This window comes from Scyliorhinus torazame, chromosome 1, assembly GCF_047496885.1.
Source record: "Scyliorhinus torazame isolate Kashiwa2021f chromosome 1, sScyTor2.1, whole genome shotgun sequence".
Taxonomy (NCBI): Eukaryota; Metazoa; Chordata; class Chondrichthyes; order Carcharhiniformes; family Scyliorhinidae; genus Scyliorhinus; species Scyliorhinus torazame.
In genome coordinates, this window is record NC_092707.1 from 334986698 (window position 1) to 335005811 (window position 19114).

General features: G+C 47.1%; 1 protein-coding gene across 1 annotated transcript in view; it reads right to left on the minus strand.

The window, feature by feature from the left end:
• Nucleotides 1-213: 213 nt before the first annotated feature.
• ush2a (Usher syndrome 2A (autosomal recessive, mild)) overlaps nucleotides 214-19114 on the minus strand; it is a 1730413-nt gene continuing 1711512 nt past the window's right edge. Inside the window, exons 73-74 of the mRNA XM_072506478.1 lie at nucleotides 3817-4032; nucleotides 214-2397 (exon numbers count right to left, since the gene is read on the minus strand). Of these exons, the coding sequence (XP_072362579.1) occupies nucleotides 2308-2397; nucleotides 3817-4032 (306 nt within the window). The 3' untranslated portion in view covers nucleotides 214-2307. The remainder of the gene's footprint in view (nucleotides 2398-3816; nucleotides 4033-19114) is intronic.

The window sequence follows — 19114 nt, forward strand, 5'->3', positions numbered from 1 at the left end:
CATGAGTAAATCATACTGTGTGTAAATAAAGTAGTATTGACTTTGAACTAAGTAATTGGTGTATTGGCTTTGATCGGTATTCGGGTTGAACCTTGTGGCGGTATCGAGAGATACCTGGCGACTCTGAAAGTATACTCATGATTAGGATTAAGAAAGGCGACCTTATTAACCGCCATATTTATAGCAAGTAAACAGAGCAACAGCACATCCATCCAGCATTATCTATTTTTATTTTAGTGATAAATTTCAGATTGTTAGCATAACTGCTTTACAAAGAGACTACTCCATTAAAGTTCAATCACTGTGGCTTTCTTTCATGGTGGGATGAATTAAAAGATATACAGCAAATGATTACATGACAGATAGACATTATAAAGAGGTTCCCAGCTCTGTTTTCACTTTTCCCTTCCCAGCGTATTCGCTGTTTCCAGAACCCCACCATAAACAGGTAGCTGTGGACTTTTACATGATTCTTTGTGGTCCTGACTCTAGACCTTCCTGCCTACTGTAAATATCAATTATATGAATCCAGCACTGATCCATCTCAACCTAGCTATTTCCTCTTAATTTTCAACCTTGGATAAAATAATAGCATGCGCAGCTTAAATCTAAGCTATTCGTGGCAATTGTATTTTAAACTGTCTCTTTTTAAGATAAAACAGAATGTCCCAGAATTGGGGGGTGGGATGGGGGGTTAATTTACTGAAGTCTGCCCAGAAAATGGTCCATGTGATTTGGTTGTCATAGGGACAGAGGACTGGGTTGAAACTCAGATGCCAGTTTTCACACCTTCTGACGTCAAAGGGGGGCTTACTGGACAAAATCCTACTGTCTCAGAAAGACACTTGGGGCAGAAGATCAACAATGGCTGCTGATGTGCCAAGTAGAAGGAAAGACTATTTTTGTGTTAACAACCAGCCAGAAGTTGGTTTGATCAGAATCCCCGTGTGAAGAGACGAGGCTTATTTACTATTGATGATTTTGAATACCCAAATATCCTCTTAACCTTTTTTGCTCTGGGAGAGCAACCCTAGCTTCTCTAGCTAGTCTCTCCATGTAACTGAAGTTCCACATTCCTGGTACATTCTAGTAAAACTCCTCTGTCCTCTTTCAAATACCTTAACGATGCCAATCCTAAAGTGTCTTGACCAAAATAAGCCACAATACTCTAATTGGAGCCTATCCAGTGAGTAAACACAACCTCATTGCTCTTGCATTGCATGCTTCTAATTATAAAGCTAAGAATCCCACATGTATTTTTCAAATGGCCTTCATAATTTATCCTACCACCTTTTTAAGATCTGTGTACATCTACCCCAGGCTCCTGCACCCCCTTCAAAATGGTACCATTTAATTTGTACTGCTTGTCCTCAATCTTCCTCCAAACACGTCTCTGCATTAAATTTAATCTGTCATTTGCTTGTCATTTCACCAACAATGCCCTCCTGAAATCTGTTACTATCCTATTAAAGGATTCCAGTCTAATAATCAACCGTTCACCACTATCTATTTTCTGTTCCATCGCAATTTTCTATCCATGTTGCCACTGTCCCTTCAATATCATGAACTTTAATTCCGCTAACGAGTCTATTATGTGGTACTTTGTCAAACACCTTTTGAATGTTCGTATACACATCAACAGCACTATCATCATAAGCCTTCGCCATTATTTCATTAGGGATATTGACCAAGTTAATCAAACACAATTTGCCTCATACCTTTCCAAATGCCAATTAATTTCATCCAAGGTTACTGTCTCGAAATGTTTTCCCACCAACAACGTTAGGCTGACTGGTCTGCAGCTGCTGGATTTTACCACCCTCTTTTTTAAACAGGTATATAACATTTATAATCTTCCAGTTCTCTGGCACCATATCAAAAAATGTGCAAAAGGTGACTGAGCTAGTTTGTACAATGATGAATTTGTTCATAGATTATAGTTTGAATTTGGGGAATGTATGAACTTACTTATATTACATTTTATCAAAACCTATAATTTACTTCGGGCAAGGTTGAGTAATATATTCAGCACGAACTGCTACTAACATGGGGGCCCTCTGCTGGACAATACTATTATGGACTGTGACTTGAACTTATCGAGATGTTCCCTAAAATGAAAATTGAGTAAAAGCAACTCAAAAGCAAATGCGACAGGATACTGACAATTGTAACCATAGACTGATTATCTTTGATTTTCTAAATACGCTCATTTATTTTTCAACACATATAATGTGACCTAGAAACAAATATGCATTAAACAGTACTTTAAAGCGACTGAAACTCCAATATCTCCTGTGATTATTCTTCTTACAACTGGGTGTCTGTGAATATTGTGTGCTCTTTTGTAACTGAACTAAAGCCTTTAATTGATTCCAATAGGTCTTCATCATCTGGGTACTGGAGGAGAAATAAAAATCACATTAGATAAGCATCATCCATTTGCAACAACCACAAATGCTTGTACGGGATTAGACTTTCACTTAGACATATTGTATGGTTTGATGCACATCGAACTCAATCGTTTAGTGAAACCATTTTTTTCTATATTAAGACATTGATGGATCATTGTGTACATACATTGGAATACATAGAATATGCAGCACAGAAACAAGCCATGGATTACATAGAATATACGGCCCAGAAACAGGCCATTCAACCCAACCAGTCCATACTGTAATTTATACTCCTTTTGAGCCTCCTCCCATCTTTCCTAAACAAAATCTATCATTGTACCCTTCGGTTCCCTGCTCCCTCATCTGTTTGTCTAGCTCTGCCGTTGATGTATCTACTCTTCAGTCACTCCCTATAGTAGCAAATTACAAATCCTCACTCCTCTTTAACACATTTCTTTTGAATTTGTTTTGGGATTTCTGGAAGATCTTGGCATGAAGCTGGGAACCCTCGTGTCTGATTCTGATCAAACAGAAAACTACCCACTTACCTACATAGGTTGAAAAGACGTCCGATGAAGGATCCGATCCGGCTGTGGAGTTGGGTGATGGGGGCTAGTGAGATTGGGTCCAGGGCTTGGGGAGAAGAATTGCTGGGAGAGGGAGGGGGGGGGGGGGGAATGAGACTAGGATATTTCTGTCTCATTTCCTGGGTAACTGTCCATGTATCTAAGTGGAATGGTATGAAGTCTCCAACTCAGATTTTTTTGGGAGGGTCCTTGGCAGCAAGGAATGTCCTGTTGGAAGGTCACACTTCCTGGGTAATTCCCACGAGGACATTGTGTTGAGGATCGCAACATGCATCTTGTGTGGTACGACCAGTCCCTGGTTATCCAGTGACTGGAAGATTTGGGCCTTTATATTGCTGATCTCTGGTCATGTTCTTCCCCACAAGAGGAAGCAGAGTCTGTTGCTAGCATTCTTAGTTTTCATTACAATTTTCTAGAATTAGATTTCTTTCTTTTTATACCTAATAAATCACTTCATGAATAATTATGGTTTATACTTGATTCCAGACTGATAAAGCTCTACTCTTAAATGGACTTAAGCCAATGATTTCAAAGGAAGTCCCATTTTCATCACAATTTCTCAAGGAAATAAAGGAGTGAAACGAGGTAATGGCTAATGCAAAATAGGCCAATACCAAATCACTACCCCTTTGACACCATGTCAATTTTCTTTTTTAGTGACTTTGATGGAAAAGAGAATTGACTCGATATAAAATTGTCTGGTGTTTCTGTTATTCTATATTGCAATGCTGACCAATTTCATCCCCTAAGTGCTTTGTAAATTTAATACGAACATACGAAATAGGAGCAGAGGCAGGCCATTTGACACTAGCTGAACATGTTTATGATTTAATTACCATTCCACTGTCACGACCTTGTCCAAGGGAGTCCCAAACTGAGTCTTCAATGAGAGATTTTCTGTCGTGGATATCAATCAGCTGACTGATGCTGCGGTGCAGGGAAGTTTGAGAATAGGCGTGACTCAGCTGACTCTGGCTTGGCACACATAGCACTGAGATGTTGGAATTACTGACGTGAGATCCGCAACCTGTGATTTTTGTGTCTGATAGTCCCTTAAGAGTCAAGACAATTATTAATAATTACTATCAGTAATTGGCATTAGATATTAGTAATGTGATGCCACCAATTGAGGAACTACATGCATTAGTTTTGAACTTGGAGTGGAGTGGAGTTGAACATGGCTTAATTTCCACTACAAATAAACTTTACCAAATTTATAGCACAATGTTAGTATTATGTGATGAAGAGCACACCAAATCACTGCATTCTCACACATCATTATTGTCTACTAATTAGTGCTAAGTATTTACAACTATTGGAGACTAGCTTATCAGTTAGATCTAGATTTCAATGCAATGTAAATCAGGTACGTTCTACAAAGGGGGAAATGTTCTGCTTCATCGGGTTGTCACACAGGTATTGGAATTGACAATTCCCTCATTTACTTCTAAATGCTCTCATCAGTATCAAGCAATTAGATCAGTTTGAGGGGATGGGATTAGAATTTCTTATAGCAAGTACATTAAACAATACATTCCCCTGTTGCTTGTCCATCAATTTGAGGCAAAAAAAAGTCTGATAGATTTTAAGAGTTCATGACTAGGGGTGACAAAATTAAGTGTGACAAGTTCAAGGTTACTAACATGCTTAGAGGAGCAAATTGTTGTTGCCAACCTTTCTAAAGCCTTATATTATTTATATATTTTCAGCCTTTGAAAAATATCTTTTAGGGGCGGCATGTGGCGCAGTGGTTAGCACTGGGACTGCGGCGCTGAGGACCCGGTTCGAATCCCGGCCCTGGGTCACTGTCCGTGTGGAGTTTGCACATTCTCCCCATGTCTGTGTGGGTCTCACCCCCACACCCATAGATGTGCAGATTAGGTGGATTGGCCACACTAAATTGCCCCTTAATTGGAGAAAAAATAATTGCACTCTAAATTTAAAAAAATATATATCTTATAGGTTGAAAGAAATGCCTGGCATCATCCAGTGGCTCGTGCCTGGTAGAGTTGCAAAGCTGTCTCTGGTCAAGGGATGGAGCAGCACAACACACGTGGTTGATGATTGACAAATAGGGATGGTGCAGTATGAATTGTCAGAGAGGAGGTGGCCTTGTTTGTCAGCTCAGGGTATCCTACCCACAGAACTGCAATGCAGTATATCTGAAAAAAGTGGAGGCAGAGAAGCTGAGGGCACAGTTGACTGTTACTACCATTAGTAGTATCACATGTATGCCACATACTAGCTGCAGATGTCCTTGCAGCAGGAGACACAACTCTGTTACTGCCTTCCTCATGTTTTTTTGCCCACAATTCCAGCTTTAAATATCGCTGAGTGGATGCAGTCTGGCCATTTTACAGCTTAAACAGCCCGGAATCCCTCTGTTTCTCCTCCATAATACGCAATGAAAGAACAAATTAACTTCATTAACATCTTGTCTCAATATAGTAAACAATTTCAAAATACCACACTACGAGTTGGCAAAATGCCTTCTAAGCAATGAGTGCTGATCTGGTTAAAAGGATTAAAAGTCAACAAAAGTGCTAAAAAGGCCTTGAAGTACAGCAACAGATCTTCATAGCTGAGTTATTTCATTTCACTTTATAACAACACAGGCCCTCGAAATCACGAGTAATCCATTTTAGTGGGCCAGTTTATGAGTCAATGTAATTATGGTGAAAACTTTTGGAAATTCGACATATAATTACATCATTTAAATATTGCAATTTATAAATTGGTGGGCCCTTCTGATGCCACATGAAGGAACAGAAAATTAAGTGGGGCATTAAGGTGGCAGAGGTCTGATGTAATTGATTGCTGTGCATGCTTGCAACCAGTTTACACTGGTTACACCGACCAGTCAGAAAATGTATGTAATGTTTATTCGGTGACAAAAAAGCTGTTCACCTGCAGCAGACACCTGTGTAATGTACAGAAGAACACATACCAAGCTAAACATTTCTATCTCAGATTAAAAAATAATAATGAAAGTGTTATCAGGTAGTCAGACAGTTGTGGAAATATACCAAGGCTTCAACCTCTCTTGATTTCCAGTCAGGACACAAGGATATTATTTCAGGTATTTTCATTTACCACTAATCATCACCAGCTGTTGATGATTGTCAGAGTGTTTGCTGTCTTGTTGACTTGCTGCGCATTGCAGCTGCTCTCGGGTTGTGGATATCTTTGACTAATTCAAAGATTAGCTGATCGAATTTGGTGACATTTCTTCAATCAAGGTCCCGACTAACCTCCAGGTATCACCCACCTGCAACTATTTGCTGTCATTGCAGTCAAAGGTTTATACATTGGAGCTGATTTTCTTAAGTGTCAGCGATGTTGGCAGTAACCACATCTCTGAGCGAAAATGTTGGAGGTTCAAGTCCATCTTCAGAGACTTGGGCAAAATATTCAGGCTGACACTGAGGGACACTGTTGAAGATGCTGCTTGACACAAGGAGAAGAAGAACAACATGCTGTGCAGAAAGCTGCAAAGGATCATAGGCAGATTAAATGGATGAGCAAAACTATTGGGCGGATGGATTTCAACGTGGGTAGGTGTGAGGTCACCACCCACTCTAGATCCAAGAAGGACAAATCTGTGAATTTTCTAAACGATGTGAAAATAAGGACAGTAAAGGAACAAAGAGATTTGAGTGTCCATGTACACAAATCCTTTAAAAAAAATCAGTGTACAGGCACGAAAACCAAGAAGAAAGTCTATTGGAATGTTGACCTTTGTCCAAAAGGGATTGGAATACAAAAAGAATGAAGTTGTGCTTTGATTGCATAAAGGATTGTTTAGTCGCCTTCTGGAGCACTGTGTTTAATTCTGGGCATACATCACACCGCAGGGCGGTGACATTGGCCCCAGAATGGGTGCAGCATGGATTCACCCTCATGATGCCAGAGCATGGATTGTTAAGCTATGTGGACAGGTTCATAAACATGACTAGTATTCCTTTTAAGAATAGATGATTAAGGATTGATTTGATTGGGGTTGATTTGATTGGGGTGTTCAAAATGTTAAAAGTTACATAAGATAGATATAGAAAAACTAAAAGCACTCTTTTTTGGAACTCTCTACACTACAGTCTGTGCATGTTAGGATGATTGGAGCTTTCAACAGTCATATTCTTGTTAAGCAAGGATATCAACATGTCGCCCCGCTCCTATGCCAGGTTGTAGAGGGCACAGAAGACCACCACAAAGTGGGAGACTTTCGGGGGGGGGGTTACTGAAGGCACGGCACCACCAGAGCAGTCCAGCCATTTGAACTGCATTTTGAGCAGTCTAATGCACCACTCAATGACAGCATGGGTGGAAGCATTAGCCTTGTTATATCAGGTCTCCCTCTCAGGCTACCGCACCGGCGTCATCATCCAGTACCTCAGCAGGTACCCCTTATTCCCCCAAAGAGCCAACCCTTCATCCTGGTCTTCAAAGACGCTGGGGATTTTGAATACCTCTAGAAGTAGCTGTCTTGCAGGCCCCGGGTTAGCAAGCACACACGTGCACAATATGGAGGCGGTGATCGCACACAATATGAAATTCAGGGAGTGGAACCCCTTCCTGTTAATAAAGGGATCTTGGTGGGCCTGGTCCAGCTCAAAGTTGGAGTCCCAAGCATATAGGGCATCCGTGACCTCCCGGATGCACCTGTAGGCCATAGCTTGTGAAATGCTACATAGATCCCTGCTCGAGCCCTGGAATGAGTCGGTTGCATAAAGGTTCATGGCTGCGGTGACCTTCACAGTTACTGGCAGAGGGTGTACTCCTCCTCCATGGGGTGCCAAGTCCGTGAGGACATGGCACATGTGCTGCACTGTCTCTTTCTTGAGACGGAGTCTCCTGCGGCACATGCTGTCCATCATCTCATCGAAAGACCAGTGATGCCTGTACACCTTGAGCCATTGCTGGCCTCCCCCTCTGGGTTCCTCCTCGGCTTGTTGGGTGGCCAGGTTTTCAGGGCGTGCAGCGGCCTCCTGCACGTGGGGTGCTGCCTCCAGCTTGCATCATCACTGCTGCCGCTGCGGGACCGACACCACCATCCATTTTGTTGTCAGTAAGGAATTGGAGGAGGAGATAGATCAACAATCAGTTATGGCTTCCATCCTGGGACCCTCAAATTCCCCAAGCTTCCACATCCTTAGGTGTCCGGCCTTCTCTCAGAGTGCCATCCAGCAAGTCAGTTGTGCTCACAAATAATGCTCTACACACTCACGCCCAGCCACATTAGGAGTACTCAGGCCTCTGCTGGGAACATTAGGCAGACCATGCTCAGGTGCCCTTGCCTGGTCCACACACTTACCCTTTGGTTGCAAGAAGATCCCCAGTGCTGAAGCCCAGCTCCTTAGTGTTTGATTGTTGGCAGCTGCGTCTATGGCGCTGATGTTCTGGAGGTCAGGCACAGTGTTCAGGCTTCAAAGTTTCATTGAATGCTATGCACTAATCATCCTCTGAGATATGGCACATGTCCCTCAAGAAGCTATATGAGAGTTGAGGTGTGTGAAGTGCTCTCACAGCTAACAAGACCAATGCCTCATTTGCAATAGCCTTCAGCTGTGAAGCTAGAGGCTGCTCACAGTCATTGGGTATTAAAGTGACTTTTAGGATAGAACCAAGAGCAGGCCTCTGTCCTGGAAGTTTAGGTAGGACAGACAGGCTGCAGCTGTGGCTGCCCCGGTGATTGGTCTCCACAATATTTAAAGATGGCTTGAAGACCTCACAGATGCAAAGTCACTCCCGCCCCCACCCCCCTGGCCTCGGGCAACCTCTGACCTTGAACGCTTCCACACCCCAACCAGACTCAACTTCCCCCACCTCCGAGCACTGGGCCAGCAACTCTGGTGACCTTGAGCTGCATGCCGGAAAATGGAGATGGCTACTCATTTCCTCACTTCCCCTCAGATGCCATTACACCAGCTTCAACTTTTAAAAAAGAGTATTAAACAATGCCCATGTGATTTCTCGCTGGGGAGTTGTTTAATTCCCGGAAGGCCGCTGCATTCAACTTCAATCTCACTAATGAGATAGAAATTAATGCAAATGAGGGTTAACGATATGCTCACCATTTTTGGGTGAGATCAAAATTTGCCATCGGGAGCGGGCTGGGTAAATTGCAAACTGGTTTGCGCGAATGGTCTACTCCAGCTCCTATTTCTTATGTTCTTTTGTAGCAGTCTTATCTGAGCCCAAGATTATGAGTTCAATCTCTTAAATATAGAGCAGGACTTCCGAATCCTCATTCCCGCCTATTCCTGAAAACGTTTCTCCCCTTTCTTATCAAGGGTCTGCTTACATCTGCCTTAAAAATATTTAGAGACTGTTTCCACCGCCGTTTGAGGAAGAGAATGCTAAAGGCTTGCAATGCTCTGGCACAAATCTTGATTTTGGCATTTCCCACTATTTATCTGAAATGAATGAAAATTGCTTATTGTCACAAGTAGGCTTCAAATGAAGTTACTGTGAAAAGCCCCTAGTCGCCACATTCCGGCGCCTGTTCAGGGAGGCTGGTGCGAGAATTGAACCATGCTGCTGGCGTGCCTTGGTCTTCTTTAAAGCCAGTGATTTAGCCCTGTGCTAAACCAGCCCCACAGATCTGGAGCGCCCAGATCTGTGCTTGGCACAATGCGATGGTTGATTCACACCCCAGGTCTTGGTTCTATTGACATGATAGCATTCCCTTGCTACTTCTCTGCCCAGATTATGAGCCAGATGTTCACGGAGTTGCAATGACATTGTGGACCTTTTAAAATGGTGGATGGGACCCAAATGGGAAGTCCTATTCCCATTTTCGACAGATCCCATTTTTGCTTGGGAGCAGGGTGTGATTGACATATGTGGGAAACCCGAACTCAGCTGGGTTATTTGAACCCAGTGCTGAGTTCAACAGGCATCATTATTGCTGCAGCAAAGGGTTTATCGCGTAGTGCGGGAGTCAAGAATTTATGGAGGAGGTGTAAAGTCTCCTGCAGGGATTAGGATTTGTAGACCTGTCATGCTGTGAAATTATTTAATTAAAATTTATTTAATTAAATTCATTAAAAAAACATTCCTAGGGCTATCATTACTAATATTTGACTGCTTTCCACAATTTACAATTATCTGAGCAGAGGGCTTGTAAATTCACTTTTGATTGACAGCTCAAAGAGATTATGAAAAGATTAGCTGTCTTTGATATGGGATTATGAATCAAATATATGTTTTGTTATTGTCAGGGATGAAGTGCTTAATGGGATTTTAATGTTTTGAATGAGTTTTCATGAATGAGAGTATTTATTTGTTTGTAACAAATATTTAGACCTATATTTAATTTCATCTCAATATGGCTCCTGAGGTTTACCAATGGTTGGTACTGGGCGAGTTTGCATGGATAGTGTAAGTGCACATGTTAGTGGATGGTGGCATGAACTGGTATTAAGTTGGTATGGGGGCTTTGGGGGTGGCTGGAGGGCATGGGTTGGCAAGGATGGAGCATGGGGGGAGGGTGATGGGTGACGGCTAGGGGGCCTAACAGTTCACAAAAGAACAGGGACAATGTCCCAGAGAACCGAGGCCTGCCTTTTAAACAGACCACCTTGGCACTCGGCACCCTTGGCAGACACGTACGATCTGCATCTGAGGGCAATGAGTCGGCCTTTCCTCTGGAATGAAAATCAAGTCAATGGGGCGCTTTTCCCAACTTGTACTATTCATCTCAGGATTGAAAGTCCTGCTCTATATTTAAGTGTTTAGAGATTAAACTCACAATCTTTGGCTCAGGTGAGAGTGCTACAAAAGAAGATAGGAAATAGGAGCTGGAGTAGACCATACCAAATCTGCTCTATTGTTCAATATATCTACCCAACCAATGCTGCTGCCTAGATATTAATGTGGAACTGAGTAACACACGAACACACTTACTGCTTCTAATGCAATTACAGTATTTCTTAAATAAAAAGACCAATACTATACATAGCATTTCAGGTGCGCTCTCACCAAAGCACTGTATAATTGAAACATAACTCCCCTCACAATAAACGATAACATTTTATTGGCTTTCCTAATTATTTGCTGTACCTGCATATTAACCTTTTGTGATTCATGCACTAGAACACCCTGAACCCGCTGCATCTCAGAACTCTGAAATCTCTCACCATTTCAATAATATGCTCCTTTTTTATTATTTCACATTTTCCAGATCTTTGCCCACTCATTTAAATTATCTATATCCCTTTATAGCCTCTGTATTTCCTCTTTGCAACTTATTTCTTAATCTCTTTGTGTCATCAACAAATTTAGCAACCATACCCTTTGATTCCTTCATCCAAGTCATTTTTATAAATTGTAAAAAGCTGAGGCCTCAGCATGATTCCTGTGACACACCACTCATCACCCCTTGCCAACCAGAAAATGATCTATTTGTGCCTGCTCTCTGTTTCCTGTTAGTCAGCCAATCGTCTACCATGTTAATATGTAATCCCCAAAGTTTTTATTTTTTGCAATAGCCGTTAATCTGGCACCTTAATAAATGCCTTCTGGAAATACATACTATAAATAGAGTATATCCACCGGTTCCCCTTTATTCACAGCACAAGTTACTTCTTCAAAGAACTCCAATAAATTAGTCAAACATGATTTCCTCTCATAGAACCATGAAATGAAATGAAAAATGAAAATCGCTTATTGTCACAAGTAGGCTTCAAATGAAGTTACTGTGAAAAGCCCCTAGTCGCCACATTCCGGCACCTGTTCGGGGAGGCTGGTACGGGAATCGAACCACGCTGCTAGCCTGCCTTGGTCTGCATTAAAAGCCAGCGATTTAGCCCAGTGTGCTAAACCAGCAGTCTGCCTGATAAACATCAGGGGGGGTGGGATTCTCCGACCCCCGCTGGGTCGGAGAATCGCCAGGGGGGGCGGCGTGAATCCCGCCCTCGCTGGCCGCCGAATTCTCTGCACCGAAAATTCGGTGGGGGCAGGAATTGTGCCTCGCCGGTCGGCGCCCCCCCCCCCCGGCGATTCTCCGGCCTGCGATGGGCCGAAGTCCTACTGCTGTCATGCCAGTCCCGCCGGCGTGAATCAAACCACCCCCCTTCCCGGCGGGACTGGTGGCGCAGGCGGGCTCTGGGGCCCTGGGGGGGGCACGGGGCGATCTGGCCCCGGGGGTGCCCCCACGGTGGCCTGGCCCGCGATCGGGGCCCACCGATCCGCGGGCGGGCCTGTGCCGTGGGGGTACTCTTTTCCTTCCGCCTCGGCCATTGCCTCTGCGATGGCCGATGCGGAAGTGACCCCCCCACCTGCGCATGCGCGCGGATGACGTCAGCAGCCGCCGACGCTCCCGCGCATGCACGGCCGTCCGCCGACCAGCGAGGTCCCTTTGGCCCCAGCTGGCGTGGCGCCAAAGGCCTTTCCCGCCAGCCGGCAGCACGCCAACCACTCCGACGCGGGGCTAGCCCTTCCCTAAAGGTGCGGAGAAATCTGCACCTTTGGGGCGGCCCGACGCCGGAGTGGTTCCTGCCACTCCATCCCGCTGGGACCCCCCCGCCCCGCCGGGTAGGGGAGAATCCCGGCCCATGTTCTCAACTGGATTATTACATTATACACAAAATGTATTGACTTCAAATAATAGTCTTGATCCAATGCATGATCCATATGTGTGTTTTGTATCATTGCAATAATTGCACTGAACTGTCTCATATCCACAATAATTGAATCAGGGTGATCTACATGTGATCTTCTTTAGTAATTCTTTATAAAACTTAATTTTTGCTTGTGGAGGAAACATGGATGATCTAGTCATTTTGATTACATTCTTCAAAAATTGGCAAACACTTTTCTACAATGACAATGCCTCTTTATTGCTGAGGCTGTAAACTCTGCATGCACTGCATTCAGGACAAAATCATGCGGTCAATTCAGCTAATCAGGCTCCATTGCATTGTCACACTGCAGGCCACAAACTCTTAAGCATACCTCAAAACACATTGTATAACTTTTAAGTGTGACAGAACTTGAAGCATCAGAGGGTGTCGCAATAGCATCAAACTAAGGAGAGAAGAAGAGTTTAACAGCTACAATACATACATGTAACATGAGATCAAAATCGTGAATGATCTGGACAGAGTAGATAGGGAGAAACTGTCCCAATTGGTGGAAGGAACGAGAACTGAGGACACCAATTTGAGGTCAATGACAAAAGAATTGGAAAAATATTCGAACTCAGCAAACGGTTCGGATCTGGAATGCACCGCCTGCGCGTGTGCTGGAGGCAGATTCAATCATGGCTTTCAAAAGTGAATTGAATAATTAGCTGAAGAGAAAATAATTACAGGCTCCGAGGAACGGCAGGGTGTGGGACAAGCTGAGTTGTTCTTTCAGAGGTCTGGAAGAGACATGATAGGCCAAAGTACTTCCTTCTATGTTGCAACTATTTTATGATTCTGCGAGAAGATGATGCTGTCAGTAAATGTGAACTACGGCAAGAGAATTTTCCATGGATATAAAACCTTGAATTCTTAAAGCGCATACCACATGAAGAGAGATAACTTGATTTTTTTCCCACATGATTATTGTAGGATGAGATGATAATTCCATGAGTGAGGCATTTATCAGCATCAAACCAATCAGACTCTAAAAACTTTGGCAACACTAGCAATCTTGTTATTTTTACATATTGTTTAAATGCACTTGATTCCATGATACAGAAGGGGAGAAGAGTAATAAATAATTTTGTCCCTCCCTCTATCCTTGTGTTGCTATGTGCAATTTGCAGTGGTGAAAAATAAAAAAATACATTGTGAACAAAACTGAAAGCTTTACTTTTGGAAAGGATCACACTTACCTCTGGCACTGCTTTCTCAATTTAAAAAAAGGGAGACTTACCCTATCTGTGGGCCCTTGTTCCACTTGTGGGGTGGATACAAGAGGTGCATGCAATGTTGTGACATTGGAATACAGGTTACTGGCATTATCAGATTTAGAGTTTTTCTTGACCAGGAACCATCACAGAATAAATGGAGAGAGGAAGAAAAGAAAATTTTGTTGAAATAAAAGTGTGAACAGAGTTTAGGTAAAAAGTCAATCTAGGTAGGATAGTTGAAAGGATCCATGGATCTCGCATGCAAAGCGATCACAATAAAACTTGCCATGGAAAATGATAATATTGTCAAGGAAGAAAATACAGTAAAGCAGTAGATTGGGGCTGTCTTAAATGTTATCCTTAACAATAGTTGGATCTTGACTGTGTTACTCTTAATTGAGCTTTGCAGTTGGTACATTTCTTCAAGATTTAAGATAAATGTGTGAACAACAGTTCAAACATAAGATACAAGCTCTGCCAGAAGTCTGCATTATTAAAGAGTATGATGACAAACTCAAGGTAAATGTTTCTAATTCCTAGAGAAAGAAAGTAATACACTGGGGGGAATTTTCTCAAAATCTCCCTCCATCTGCTTCCAAACCTTTGGCAGTAAGGTGGCAGAAATCCTTTTGCTCTTCAAAAGAGGCTTTCTGTGATATTTTGCATAAGTTATATTGGAGGAGTGGGAGAAGCTCTGAGCAAATTCATCTCCATTATCTTTAAAGAGAATTTCACTTTTTGTTTTCCTTTGGGCCAAGATTTTCTGTTCTTCAATAATAATTGTTTGTGATTTCTTGACCTTGGGCAAACCTTGCTTTTCTTTTGTTCATTTAAGAATGTTACCAAATGTAAAATTGCAAATCTAACACAGAGTTTGTAAAAACATTGCCTGGTGTGCCACTGGACACATGTTTGAGTCCAGGTTTATGTTGAACTACCTAATCTCAGCTGAGGTAACTGTAGGGTGCTACAAGTGGAACTGGCCCAGGGCTATTAAGAGAAAGAGTCAGTTCCTATTCTTGATTGCTATCCAGTGACCTCGACTGGAAAATGTACATTTGCAGACATTAGAGGAGTACAGGGCGCAGAGCTTTAATGTAATGCACCGCTCCCATGATGGGATTGCCTGCTGGCACCTCTTGTCAAAGCTGAAGTCAAAGACAAACATTTGGACAAGCAGCCAAGGTACTGTACTCTAGCTGACGTCAGTAAGGTTCAGATAAGGCAAAATTTGAAGAAAAAATAGCAAGTGAACATTCCAACCATTACAGAATAATGTATATTTAGAAGTGATCACTTGGAGACATGGGGCGAAATTCTCCGTTATCGGCGGAAAGTCCGCCGATCGGCGCAAAAAACGGCGCAAATCCGACTTGCGTCACGTCGGAAAAATGGGTCGATAGTCTCCGGCCCGAAATGGGCTAGCAGCGACGTAACGGGATCCGCGCTTGCGCAGTGGTTCACGCCGTGCAGCATCATACGTGCTGCACGGCGTGATGGCTCATAAGGCCGCGCTGCTCCCACCCACCCGACCGCAACACCCGACTGGATGGCTGGCTGTCGCTCAGCCCCGAGGTTCGAGTCACGCGATGTGGAGGCGCTCCTGGACGCGGTGGAGCAGAGGAGGGACGCCCTGTATCCCGGGCACGGCCGCAGAGTTGCCCCACGCCACAGCCGGCGTCTGTGGAGGGAAGTGGCAGAGGCCGTCACCGCTGTGGCCCTGACACCACAGACAGGCACCCAGTGCCACAAGAAGGTGAACGACCTCGTCAGAGCAGGCAGGGTGAGCCTCCCCCATATCCCCCCTCCCCCATATCCCCCCATATCCCCCCCTCCCCCATATCCCCCCTCCCCCATATTCCCCCCTCCCCCATATTCCCCCCTCCCCCATATCCCCCCCTCCCCCACATCCCCCACATCCCCCCCTATCCCCCCATATCCCCCCTCCCCCATATCCCCCCCTCCCCCATGTCCCCCATATCCCCAAGTGAATCCAGCCCTAACCTTAACCTCTGCAATGCACGCGCAACCGATGGCGTGCATTCATATACCTGCCTAACACTGTTGCCTTTTACCCCTGCCCACCCCCCCACAGGAGAAGCGCGCACACAACAATAGGGAGCATGTGAGGACTGGAGGAGGGCCCGCTGATGAGAGGCCACTGACCGTACACGAGGAAAGGGCCCTGGAACTGGCTGGCGGACCTGAGGACCGGGAGGTTGCTGATGCAGAGGTCGGGGGCGTACTAGCGAGTGAGCCACCGACAGCCCGTCCCCATAATCCCCCCTCCCCTATATCCCCCTCCCCCGTATCACCTGATCACTGCCTGATGTCTAACCATGCATGCTTCATTGTGTATCGCAGGACCAAACGTCCAGGCACCCATCCCCGCAGATGCAGACCGCCCGCAGGATACCCCTCGGAGACCACAGGAGACGGAGAGACCCGCACCCTCCAGCATGCGACGCCCGCAAGATGCCCCTCGGAGACCACAGGAGACGGAGAGACCCGCACCCTCCAGCATGCGACGCCCGCAGGATGCCCCTCGCACACCACGGGAGACGGAGAGACCTGGAGCAACAGGGAGACGACACCCCCGTCACGTGCGGGAGCCACCACCCAGCGACGAGGGGGGCAGCCACAGGCCCCCGTCACATCCGAGCCAGGACACCACTACCCAGGACACCACTACCCAGGACACCACTACCCAGTATACCACTACCCGGGACACCCCTACCCGGGACACCCCTACCCAGGAAGACGAAATACCGGACAGTGACTCAGAGTGGATGGGTGGAGACGAACCCGCACCCCAAATTGCCATGGACTCAGAGTGGGACACAACGCCACTGCTGTCACCAACACCCTCCACCATCGCAGAAACACTCACCACGGTTGGGCACTTTAGTGATGAGGCGTCTGGTACACTCACTGGTGCGCACAACACAGCCGTCCCGGTACAGCAGGTGGAGGTAGGAGCAGCAGAGGGACCGGGCGGTCGGAGGGCAGCCCAGCCCAAGCGAACATCTGCCGCCCAGATGGATCCCGGGTTCCTGCAGTTACCACACCCACACATAGATCCAATGCAACCATCGACCCGGAGACGAGCGAAGAGGGTGACGGGCGGCTTGCGGCGGCTGCGGTCGCAGGTGGAGGAGTCCACCCGCGTCCAGGAGCTGGGAGTGGTGCCGGTCATGCGTGCCACCCAGGCCGACACCGCACGGGTGGCGTCCGCAGTGGAGGCAATGGGTGCGACGGTGTCAGACATGGGGAACGGTTTGCGAGGCCTGGGGCCTTCCGTGCAGGCGGCGTCTGTGGCCCAGGAAATGGCTGCCCTCTCACAGGAGGCCATGAGCCAGTGCCAGCGCCAGATGGCAGAGGCGCTCAACGCCATAGCCCAGTCTCTGCAGGCCATGGCCCAGTCTCAGCAGGCCATGGCCCAGTCTCTGCAGGCCATCGCTGAGGGCATCGGCCCCAGTGGCCATGTGCGAGCCGGCGTCGCACTGTCACAGACAGGGTTTGCCAACCCCCTGGGCTCCATGGCTGCAAACCTGCAGACCCCTGTCGATACCAGCACGGGCCTCCAGGACTGGCAGCGCCAGATGTCGGGGGGGCGTCGGATGGCCAGTCCGTTCGCATCCCCCACCCATGTAGAGGCCTGGGGGCCATCGGGCACCCCGAGGGAGGAGAGGGTGGTGTGGTCCGTCCCGGCTCCCTCTGTAGGGGAGGTCCCGGTACACTGCGACACCTCGGACTCCCCCCCCTTCCGTCCCAGGTGCATCGGGTGGGCAACGGGCAGGACAGGCTGGCAGCTCGCCATCCCAGTCGCCCGGGCCGCAGCCTGGCCCATCTAGGCCAGGACGCCCCAGGAAACGGCCGCCAAAGGGATCCAGTGTCAGAGGGCAGGAATCACAGGAGTCCACCTCCAGTTCTGCTGTACCGTCTGGGGAACCACGAAGACGTAGTCAAAGGGCCCGTAAGGCCAAACAATTAGACACTGAGTAAGTTGGCACGGGTGCAGGGCACAGATGAGTTTTAGGGGCTAGGGCACGTGCATGAACTCCTTTGTTTATTAAAGTCAATGTTACACCTACAGAAGCTGCCTTTGTGCTCTGTCCAAAGTGTGCGGGGGTGTCATGTACGTTGAGCGCAAGTGTGTGTGTGAGGGGTGGTCTTACCTCAGCCCCAGGTGAGTCTGCCCCCTTCCCCCTGGGCCGCAATCAACATCCCCCGGGCAGAGGATGGGACCGTGCGCTGCAGTGTCACAGCCGCATGCAGGGATGGTCCGGGTGGATGGTGGTACTGTGGCCATGGGTCAGACATAGTCCAACGATGTAGAGCCAGGAGCTCATCGCAGGGCGGGTTGTCATCATCCTCCATGGCCTGCGATAGACACGCGTCCACCCGCAACTGTGTGAGCCCGGCCCGTTGTGCCGCAGGTGGATCGGCAATGGGGGGGAGGGGGGGTTGGGGAGGGGGGGTGAGGGTGCTGGGTGGGTGGGGGGTGTGGGTGGTCGACTGTTGCCATGGTGTGCGGTCTGTGGCCATACTACCCGATTCCCACGCCCATCTAGTCAGTGAAGCGAGCGGGCGTCTATCAGCCTGTCCCGTGCCCGCTGGGCCAGCCGGTAACAGTGGACAGCCACCCGCCTGTGTCTACCCCATCTGCCCTGACCATTGCCCCCATCCCCCTCATCTGGGGAGGACTGGGCCTCTTCCTGCTGCTCCTCCACTCCACCCTCCTCTGCCTGCGGCACATCGCCCCTCTGTTGGGCTATGTTGTGCAGGACGCAGCACACCACAATGATGCGGCCGACCCTATCTGACCGATACTGGAGGGCGCCCCCAGAGAGGTCCAGGCACCTGAAACGCATCTTCAGCACGCCAAAGCACCTCTCGATCACTCCCCTTGTCGCTACATGGGCATCATTGTAGCGGTCCTCCGCCTCATTGCGTGGCCTCCGTATAGGCGTCATCAGCCACGATCGCAATGGGTAGCCCCTGTCGCCCAGCAACCAGCCCCTCAGCCGGGGATGGCGTCCCTCGTACATGCCGGGGATGGATGACCGCGACAACACGAATGAGTCGTGTACACTGCCTGGGTGACGGGCGCAGACGTGCAGGATCATCATGCGGTGGTCGCAGACCACCTGTACGTTCATCGAATAGGTCCCCTTCCTATTAGTGAACACGGCCCTGTTATCTGCAGGTGGCCGCACGGCGACGTGCATCCCATCGATCGCGCCCTGGACCATGGGGAACCCGGCAACGGCAGAGAAGCCCACGGCCCGGGC